At 39.1% G+C, this 10,287-nt stretch overlaps 1 protein-coding gene across 1 annotated transcript; it reads left to right on the top strand.

The window, feature by feature from the left end:
• Nucleotides 1–698: 698 nt before the first annotated feature.
• LOC124871275 (putative methyltransferase DDB_G0268948) lies at nt 699–8,550 on the top strand. Its single transcript, XM_047370458.1, has 6 exons — nt 699–3,125; nt 3,264–3,424; nt 4,526–4,742; nt 6,955–7,058; nt 7,216–7,353; nt 7,538–8,550. The coding sequence occupies exons 1-6, from the start codon at nt 3,015–3,017 to the stop codon at nt 7,632–7,634; spliced, it is 828 nt and encodes a 275-aa protein (XP_047226414.1). The 5' UTR covers nt 699–3,014; the 3' UTR covers nt 7,635–8,550.
• Nucleotides 8,551–10,287: the final 1,737 nt, after the last annotated feature.

Below are 10,287 nucleotides of genomic sequence, written 5' to 3'. Positions count from 1 at the left end.
AATTGTCCTGCAGTGGGGAAATTCTAGTATATCAGCAGGAAAGTGAAAGGTAAATGGAAGCATGCAAATACACACAAAGGTAAAACAAAAAAGAGACTGTACAGTAAGGGAAAATATATTTTTCTCATTTAATCTGGTATAACCAAATAAAATCACTGACAGAAAAACTTGGTTCTGCTGGTTAGCAGTGGAATTTCAACAAGGTTTAGCATTTTATTAAAGTGATGAATTTTAGACTAAACTATGTATTTAATTCTCTCCAGAGAGTGAATAAGCAATGATGATGGCTGGTAAAGCCACTGAAAAAATAAAGTGCCTTTTAAAGACTGGTAAGTTACGCCTCATTTGTCTTAAACACATTTTCTGGTTGGATCTTCTGTCAGTAATATAGAAAATTCATTTTGTTCAAGTCAGCAATTACGTTAAATCCATCACATCAAATAAAAAACATGTTTTGATTATGTTTTATTGTGTAACATGTCACAGATTGTGATTGTTTAAATGTTTCCAAAATATGTTACAAAAGTACAAAATATTATTGGCCTAATTAAATATGTATATAATATGGTTTTTGTACTTTTTTTTTTTTTCCATTTTGAATGACCAACAGAAGTGTTAGGTGTGTTTTAAATGACTTTTTTTTTCTTTATCAATTAATAATGTATATACAGGTGTGCTTTGAAAGTAACAGCAGTCCAACATCACTGGCCAGTTCTATCACTGCTCTTTTCTAGAAATGACATTTCTATATGGCAGATAATTTACTAGTAGGTGCAGCAGAGCAATTAAAAGACAGCAAAGCCAAAAGCCATGGCTTGCATCTGATTTTGTATAATTAGATCAATCAGTGATGTCATTCAGTCTGTGAACAAGCAGTTGTCAAACATTTGGCCCTTCATTAAGGATGAAAAGCAGCAAATGTACAGGTCTACCACATTTCTCTGCAAATCTGAGTAAAATGGGTCATTTCTGATATTTCTTGGAAGAACGGCACTCTGATTTTAAAGTTGAGTAGAGAGAAAAAGTGACCAAAAACACTTTAAAACCAAAACCAGAAAGATATGAAAGAAAACAAAAGTTCATTTTCTAATGTTTTGAAGAATAGCCAAAACGTTGAAGATTCAGCCAATTATCAGCTCCAGGGTGATATAAAAAGGACTGCTGTTACCTGTGAGTACTTTAACACTTAGAAGATTCTTATGTGAATCCAAGCTATTGAAGCATGAAGCCCCTACAAAGTCCCATTGTTATTAAACATTGGCTGATTGCGAAGAAACACTGACTTGCTGTAAAAGACTTGGTGCAACATTTTATGGACTGATCCGTGCAAGATTATTTTGACTAAGGAGTTCACAGACAATTTATCAGACGACCCCCAAACACTGACGTCAAGCATCAGTACACTGAAGCACGGAGGCTCAGACATCATCATATGGGGATGTTTCTCATTCTATTGTGTTGGGCCTATTATCACATACCAACGATCAGGAATCAGTTGAAATATATCCAGGGACTTGGAAGATGTTATGTTGCTCTTATGCTGGGGACAATGATGTTTCAACAAGACAGTGACCCCACCAATAAGGGATCAGCTTCTTGGTCCCAAACCAACATGGTTGTTTTTTTTTGCTGGTGGTGAATCAAACATGCTGTTTCTGAGGCAAACGACGTACAGAGGACTTGTGGAACATAGTCCGGTTGTCCTGTTCACAAGAGCCAGACGTTAGTCGACCCCATGCAGCACAGATGTGAAGCCGTTTACAGAAACAATGCTTGTGTAACAGTTTAAATTGCAACGTTGTTAACTAACCAGTTTATGCCACTGTGTTTATTATTTTATTTTGTAAATGTGTGAATATTATCTTTTAGAGCTGTTTTATTTAGAAAGTCCTACTTGTCCTCTTGCGACGCGTAACTTCCTCTTCCTCACATTGCAGCCTAACATTGTGTAGGTCATAGGCCAAAAACCGATCCGGCGCACCCCACAGGGAATTTTGATAGATAAAAACACACTTTTGAACATTACAAAAATGTTTTCTTGTGTGGGACTGACATTTTCCATGAGGTTTAGGAGTGTATTCATAGTTCGGTGAGAAAACCAGAATTGCAGCTTCGGCTCTAATTCATCCCAAAGATGTTCAGAAAAGTTGAGGGCAGGACTCTGTGCAGGCCAATCAAGTCTCTCCACACCAAACTTTATACACCTGCAGCCATTAAACTGATTCCTTTATTTGGTGGTGTGACCCAAGCGTTTTGGCAATATAGTGTAAGTATATTGTAAGAATGTGATATATGTTCAGATGTGAAGAGTATATTGTAATAACATGAAACATAGTGTGATATAGCTCTACTTTTTTTTTTTTTTTTGGGTGGCAGCTTTAGGCTTCTGCACATCTGGATATTATTTTGATATTGGATATAGATTTTGTGAATGGGTTTATGTAGAATCCAGAAAGTGGGTAAATCTCCAGCCTTTAAAAAGAAAGTCAGTGGTTCGGCCTTTCTCCTGAGTCCATCCTTGGGTGAGCAAAAAGCAACACACTGGACAGGAATACCCCACTTGGGATCTGCTTTTGAACTCACACACGGACTGATGGCCCTTTTCTTCTTCAGGGTTCTATTATTTCTAACAGAAACCATGCATGACCCATAACCTTTCCCTCTAAGTCTCAGTGAGTCTCTGAGTTTGACCTCGTTTTCTATTCCATTCAGGGGTTTATCACAAACGTAGTACAACAGATTTGTTTTGCTTTTGCCCCCTTTAAAGGCCCTCATTATAAAGCACAGCACACATGCATGAATGCAGTTCAGTCCTCCCAGTTCCCCAGCACCCCCTGCTTGCCCCCTTTGTTCATGTCAGTGTGTTTGTATCTGACGGCCAGCAGACAGGAATTTAAAACCCTTTACATGTGGAGGTTTGCTTCTATTGTCAAGTAAAGAAACTGGACAGTTTGTTTTCATCTCTCTCTTGCCAAACTTGTGTCAGGTCAGCTGAAAGGAGGCATCAAACAGCTATGACTTACAGACTTTTTGAAGGTAAGGAGCATGCTGCTTCCTACTGGAAGTACAGGATCTCTCCATCAGATCATCTAATCCGACAGCTTCTGGACTTCTTAGAAAAGCATGTGAGTACAAGCAGCAAAACAAAGATTGTTCTTATGTTCTTGATTTGCAAGGAACTAATCCAGGCGTCCATTTATTGTATAACTTCCAAATAGCCTATTTCACAGCAATGTCACGTAAAATGTTAAATATTTTCTCAGCGAGGTCGTCCCTTTGAGCTGGCTGTGGATGTGGGTTGTGGCTCTGGGCAGGGCACGCTGCTCCTGTCCAAACACTTTGCTTCAGTTGTGGGGACAGATGTGAGTCCTGCTCAGTTGGAAGTGGCTTTGCAGCAAGCTAAAGAGCCAAACATCACATATAAGTAAGTCTGAGCCAAACAAGACGAGCTTCATAGGCCGATCCTCTCTGTATCTCCTCATTTTTCTTGTATCATATTAAAAGCTTACAGTGGCTTTAAAAAGTCGCTGTTGAGCTTTTCCACGTTATATGAACAACAGCTCAGATCTTCAGGGCATTTGGTTGGGCTTTTATGAGATAGAAATATTGTGTACCATGTTACTGCGACAACAATGCATTTGTGATATATTGTGCAGTCATACTGGGGATGCTTTTCTTCAGCAGGGACAGGAAACTCGGATTGGTTGATTGGAAGATATTTGGAGCTAAATACAGGACAATGTTAGAGGCTGCAAAAGGGTTGAGACCTTTTAGTGGGACAAATACCCAAACCTTACAGCCAGGGCTGCAATGGAGATTTAGATTAAAGCAGATTCATGTGTTAGAGTGGAAAATATCATTAAAAATCTGTTACAAGACTTCATAAATTATGTTCACAGACATTCTCCATCCAGTCCAACTGAACGTGAGTTATTTTTGCCTATTTATAAAGATAAATAGGCAAACATCTCTAGATGTGTAAAGGCAGTAAAGACATACCGAAAAGACTTGCAGCTGTAGCTACATTAAAAGGGTGTTCCTTCATTGACCCAAGCGGGCGAACTACCAATGCACACCATGCATTTTAGATTATTAATAACGCATGAAAACCATTTATAATTTTGTTTTTGCTTTGTAACTATTGAGAATGTTCTATGTCTGTGGCTGTAATGTGACAAAATGTGGAAAGGTTCGAGGGGTGTGAATACTTTTGCAAGGCACTGTCCGGTTTTTTTTAAAACCTCTGAAAAAATGACAACACAATCTTTTATTAAAAGAACTGTTGAATTTAATGAAAAAATTACATTCAATACCAGATTTCTTGTTAGCCCCATTAAGCTGGAATCCTGCAGATTCAAGCAGGAACAAAAGTGCATATGAGCCTCACAACACGCTGACTTTCATAAGTCAGGGGTCACGCTGTTCGTGTTTTATCTTCGTGCTTTCAGACATCCAACTCCTGCATGCTTAAAAGGAAAAGTCACCCCGGCTGAAAGTTTCAATTTTCCCCCCGATTTATCTTTAGACAAAGTGCGGCCGAGGAGCTGCCCTTCGCTGACAGCTCCGCCGACCTGGTGACGGCCATGTCTGCGTTTCACTGGTTTGACAGGCCACGCTTTCTGCAGGAGGCCCACAGAGTCCTGAAGCCCCAAGGCTCTTTGGCTCTGCTCAACTACATGATTGACATGGAGCTCAGCTACCCAGACTGCTGCAAAAACACACTAAACCAAGTCTGCAAAGAGGTAAAGATGGAATGTTTAACCAGAAACACAAACATAACTGTTCCTTTATTGTTTCTGTAAAAATAAAACAGACAAACCCATAATATTAGAAATTATTTTTCCTATGCTTACTGATTTCCTGGATGGATACTGCAGGGAAGGATTTCTGTTAGTTTGTGTGTTAGAACAGAGCATGCCAGCTAAAGCAACACTATGATTTTTGTTCAGGCTCATTTTCATTTCACTCACCTCAACTCAAAGCTCTGACCTTCTGTTGTAGAGTTTTCTTTAGAATCTTTAGTTGCTATAATTAACAGCATCATTTTTTTCCAGCCTGCCTGTTCTGAGTAGTAAATAATAATTTAGATTAGGACCAGAGCAAACTTTACACTGCTGTGTGAGAGCATTCACTGTAAAACAGGATTTTACTGTCATTTTGAAACAAAGAGAAAAGGATTAGAGTTCACATTTTAAACTGTCAGGCCTGTTACGTAATGTGCATGTAGCATGACTAAAACCACAGTCTATATAATCTGCAGAATGGAGATCCTTACCTACAGGAACTATCTCAAAGCATAAAACAGATCGAAAGGGCTCTACTGCATGCCTTCCTGTTATCTGCTGAAAGTCTTGTTCTCTCTTGATTTTTTGCTGTCTGAATGGAAGACAGTTTCCTTTCATTTTCTTCTTTATTTCATTTTATACACATAACTGATTCTCAAAATAGCTACTTTGATGTTATTCCCTCAGTAAGAAAATCCACGCTAAAGAGTGTTGTTGTCAGGCGAGTCTTGTAGTGCTTTGGTATGGTGCAATCACAGAACATTGGATTGTTTTGGTCAACTATGGTTATTTCTATGCTGTAGGACTAAAATTTAACTCTCAAAGATGACTTCTGCCCTTTGGTGCTTGTTCTACACTTGTAATCTCATCATAAATGAATGATCTTACATACCCTCCACTGATCAAAATGTGGACCTAATTATATTCAAACCAAACCAGTCCTTCTGGGTGTTTAACTGCTTTTGCTCTAAAATAATCTGATTGAATAAACACGTGTAGGTTCAAGAGTATAAGATTGTATTTTTCAGAAACATCTATGTTGTTTTACTGGTTGGGAACCAGATATTTAGAGGGTTGAATAATATTAAACATTCCCTCCAGCTATCTAATCCCAATGAACCTCATAATAAATGTAATGCTGTCCTGTAAAGTATCAGACAAACACATTAAGATAAAAAAAAATCATACATTTCAGTGTAAGGCTGTACTTTGACGTAAATGCATTTAAAATTTGGGGTTTTGACAAAGTCTTTAAAACTAGTCGAACATAGAAGTTAAATTCATTACCAGTTTTATGTTGAATCCATCATCAAGGATGGCATAAAATATACATATGTTGGGAATGGGGTGTATGACGCACAACATTGGTTTATTTGTGTTTTTAAAAAGCAACAATGATTAAAAAGGAGGAAAATGTTCATTAAATTGTTCATCTTTTGAATTTATACGTAGTCTAACAATGACCAAATTTCTTTAGAAACTATTGCATGATTTATTGATAATGTACAGATTAAATCTCTCAAAAATGAATGTAAAATGCTAAAAAGGGTTACCTTACCATTCAGTGGGCATTTAAGGTTGAAGCATCTTATTCAGGCTGCACGGTAGGTAGCACTGTTGCCTTGTAGCAAGAAGATTCTGGGTTCGACTCCCAGACAGGGGGCTTTCTGCATGGGGTTTGCATGTTCTGCATGCATGCATGGGTTCTCTCCGGGTCCTCCGGCTTCCTCCCAGAGCCCAACAACATGACTGTTAGGCTAATTGGTCTCTCTATATTGCCCTTTGGTGTGAATGATTGTATGTTCTGTGTGTCTCTGTGTTGCCCTGCGATGGACTGGCGACTTGTCCAGGGTGACTGGCCGTAGACTGCTGGAGATAGGCACCAGCTCCCCTGCGACCCTGTATGAAAAAAGCGGTATAGAAGATGGGTAGATGGATGGATGGCATCTTATTTAGGCGGTTGCATTTATTTTCAGAGTAGGTTTTACACTGACATGAAGGGACAGTGTAGTGTGTGAAAATCTGTTAAAGCTAGAAAGCATCATTCATTTTTACAAAAACATAACATGTCTCTGGTTTAATATCTACATAAATATAATTTACAAAATTATATCTGGTTGGAGGAACTTGGAATGTTAATAATGATACATTTTTGTTGTTGTTGCTTCAGTTTTATGCTACCTTGCAACCGTACAGGAGTCCCCACCTTGGTCAAAGCTCTATTGAGCTTTACAGGGAGGCATATGCATCTATTCCCTATCCCAACAAGGAGTGGTGAGTGATGCTTTTCCTCAGCCAGAATTTTGATTCATGGGATTCATGGATTTTAAGAGTTTTCTCCGCTTTGATGTTACAGAACATGGACAAAAGCTGTTATTGCTTTGTTTGATATGCATACAATATACAATACATGTATTGTGTTTTATTCCAGGCATGAGTGTTTTTGGGACACAAGGAGTATGCCGCTATCCAGCTACATGGGGTTGGTGGAGTCTTTCTCCAGTTATCAGGCTCTGCTGAGAAAAGACCCACACAAGGCAAACAGGCTTTCCCAGGATGTCTGTGAGAGGTGAACAGCAACTTGCGTATATATATATATATATATATATATATATATACACACACACACACACACACACACACACACTCACACTCACATAGCTTATCCTGCCTCCTTTGAAGAAGTCTGTGTAACTGTCCCCCTGCTGCTGAGTCATGGCAACTTGTCTCATCTCCTTTCTTCTTTCCTCCAGATTGATGTGTGTAATGAAAGTGACCTCTGCAGACACAGAAGTGACAGTGGCTGTCAAGTATTTCTACCTTCTGGCCTGCAAACCTCAAGAAACCTGACTTCTGACAGCTCTGCCCTTTTTAACAAAGTCAGTAAAGGTCACATCAGCTTTCACTTATCAATGTTTCTCTGTGGAGAGAAAGAATCCCATCATATCAGACATAATTCTTTGACATTTGGGGAAATTATCATGTTTAATTTCTGTTGCTGAAATTTACATAAACTGATAGCATTTTCATGTCTGTTATTAACACAGTAGCGAACACTGAGAAATAAGTTTTAAAAATGTACTTTCTTTTTTATTCGCATTATGCCACTAGAGGGCGACATTTGATAAAATTTCATTTTAACTGTGCACATTATTCCTTTGGTTATGTTGCTCTCCTTAACGTTCAGGGAGGCTGAAAGTAAGAAATTGTGAAGTTGTGTAGTGCATCTTGTTTATGTGACCTTTCCGAAAGGTTCAGTCATCTTTTCTCAGGAAACTATCTAATTATTCTGATTGGTTCATGTTAAACCATTTCTTTTCAAACATGAATGTAATCCTAATTGCCCAACAAAGCATCCAAATGTTTTTGGAAAGACTATACAGCCATTAGAATAAAATAGATGGAAAGTATAATGGATAAAACTGTAAATACTGTAACTTGTACTGCATAAAGGTATGCACTACAAGTTACTGTGCACACTCCATGTTACCTTTCAACTTTCAGCTAAAGGATAAACCTGTTTTCCTGTTGTAGCTGTGAAAAATAGGTTAAATAATAAACATTCCTGCAATAATTCTGTTGCATAAGTTTGCATGGCCTGAAACTAATACTTTCTAAATGAAGAACCTTTTTATACAAATAATTCTCTACTTTTTTATTTAGGGATCTATTTTCTCTAAAACGTTCTCTAAAACCTCATTTTCTTCCAGTGAAACAAATTATTTGTTGATTTTGTGGTATGAATGGAAAATAAAATCCCTCTTTATCTTCCTAGTGGATAAAGGTTTCAGGTCAAAACTGACTGGTTTTTGGAAATGGTCATTGTTTGATCCACCTTGACAAAAGGAAACCCCAGATCATCATTGTGTCACCCCCATGTTTAACTGTGGGTATGATGTTATTTTGGTGATGCCAAGTGTTGTTTCTTTGCCAAACATTCCCTTTTGGAATTGTGGCCCACATATAAAGATTAAGGTTTTATCAGACTATGACAGATTTACCTACAAGGTGTTGAAATTAACAGGAAGCAATATGAGCCACGTGATCGCTCTGGTTTTTAATATTTTTAAGGAGTCAAGTTAAAACCCAAATTAGATGATTTCATTATTTTTACGGCACCGTATCTCGGGGTCTTGTTTACAAGTGAGGGGAGCATGGAGCAAGAGATCGACAGACAGATCAGGGCGGCTGCTGCTGTAATGAGGACGCTGTGCTGGTACGTTGTGGTGAAGCGAGAGCTGAGCAGAAAAGCGAAGCTCTCGATTTATCAGTCGGTCTATGTTCCTACCCTTACCTATGGGCATGAAGTTTGGGTCATGACCGAAAGAACAAGATCCCGGGCACTCTCTTAGAAATAGGGTGAGGAGCTCAGCCATCTGGGAGGAGCTCAGAGTACAGCTGCTGGTCTTCCACATCGAGAGGAGTCAGTTGAGGTGACTCAGGCATCTGTACCGGTTGCCACCTGGACTCCTTCCTCAGGAGGTGTTCCAGGCACGTCCCACCAGGAGGAGGCTGGATGGACTATGTCTCTCGGCTGGCCTGGGAACACCTTGGGTTCCCCCTGGAGGAGCTGGAGGAGGCTTTATCCCGGTCCCGGCTAAAGTGGAAGACGACAAGTGCGAGTAAAATATACTCTAGTACAATCAAAGTCAGTGGATCATGTACTACTAAAGATGTCGGTCTAAGTAAACCCAGCCAACTGCATCAAGTAACTGACGACGTGATGCAAAAAACCAAACAGGAAAAGTCACTGATTTTCCAGCAACTTCTTCCTCTGCGCAAGCATGAAATGACAGTGGAAAGGGATGACTCCATTTTAGCAGGAAGAAACCTCCAGCAGAGCCAGGCTGAGTATAAACGACAATATGCCATCACTGGATGTGGGTTAAGAAGGCAGCCGATGAATAGTATGCAGCACAAACATGAGTGAAGAAAAGAATGGAAAGTGAGTTCATGAAGTTAATGGCACAAGTTGCACCCTCAATAGCTCTGTCCAGGAAAGGTGCACTGGGCAATGGGTACTTTCTATGGGAAAGAAACAAGAAGAGTACAGAGAGTTAATGGCATCAGTAGCTCTGTCAATGACTATTTTTGGGAAAGAGACACAGCTAAACAAAGGCACTAGGTCAGGAGTACTTTCTATGGAAGGAAAAAATAAGAAAACAGTAAACAAAGTTATTGGGAGCAGAGGTGCAGTCTCTGGCACTAGCAAGGAAAAAGACAGCTGAACACAGAATCACTGAGCCTGATTCATTCTTTAGAAAGAAAACAAAACACTATGCTAATAGCAGCATTAATTGCAAATAATGCAAAACACTGTATGTCAGTATATTTATAGTTTTCTAATAGTAATTCTGGTAAATATTAGGGCTTTTCTTCTGTGTGTTGGTGCAAATGTAAGAGCCATTGAGATCACTTCCAAACATCAAGCTTTTATCTACAATATTACAGCCCAGATCAATACCTGTCCATCCTGTGAGATTGGATCTGCTGGCAAAACATG

The sequence above is a fragment of the Girardinichthys multiradiatus genome, chromosome 7 (genome assembly GCF_021462225.1).
Source record: "Girardinichthys multiradiatus isolate DD_20200921_A chromosome 7, DD_fGirMul_XY1, whole genome shotgun sequence".
NCBI lineage: Eukaryota > Metazoa > Chordata > Actinopteri > Cyprinodontiformes > Goodeidae > Girardinichthys > Girardinichthys multiradiatus.
This window is presented reverse-complemented; position numbering and strand designations above follow the sequence as displayed.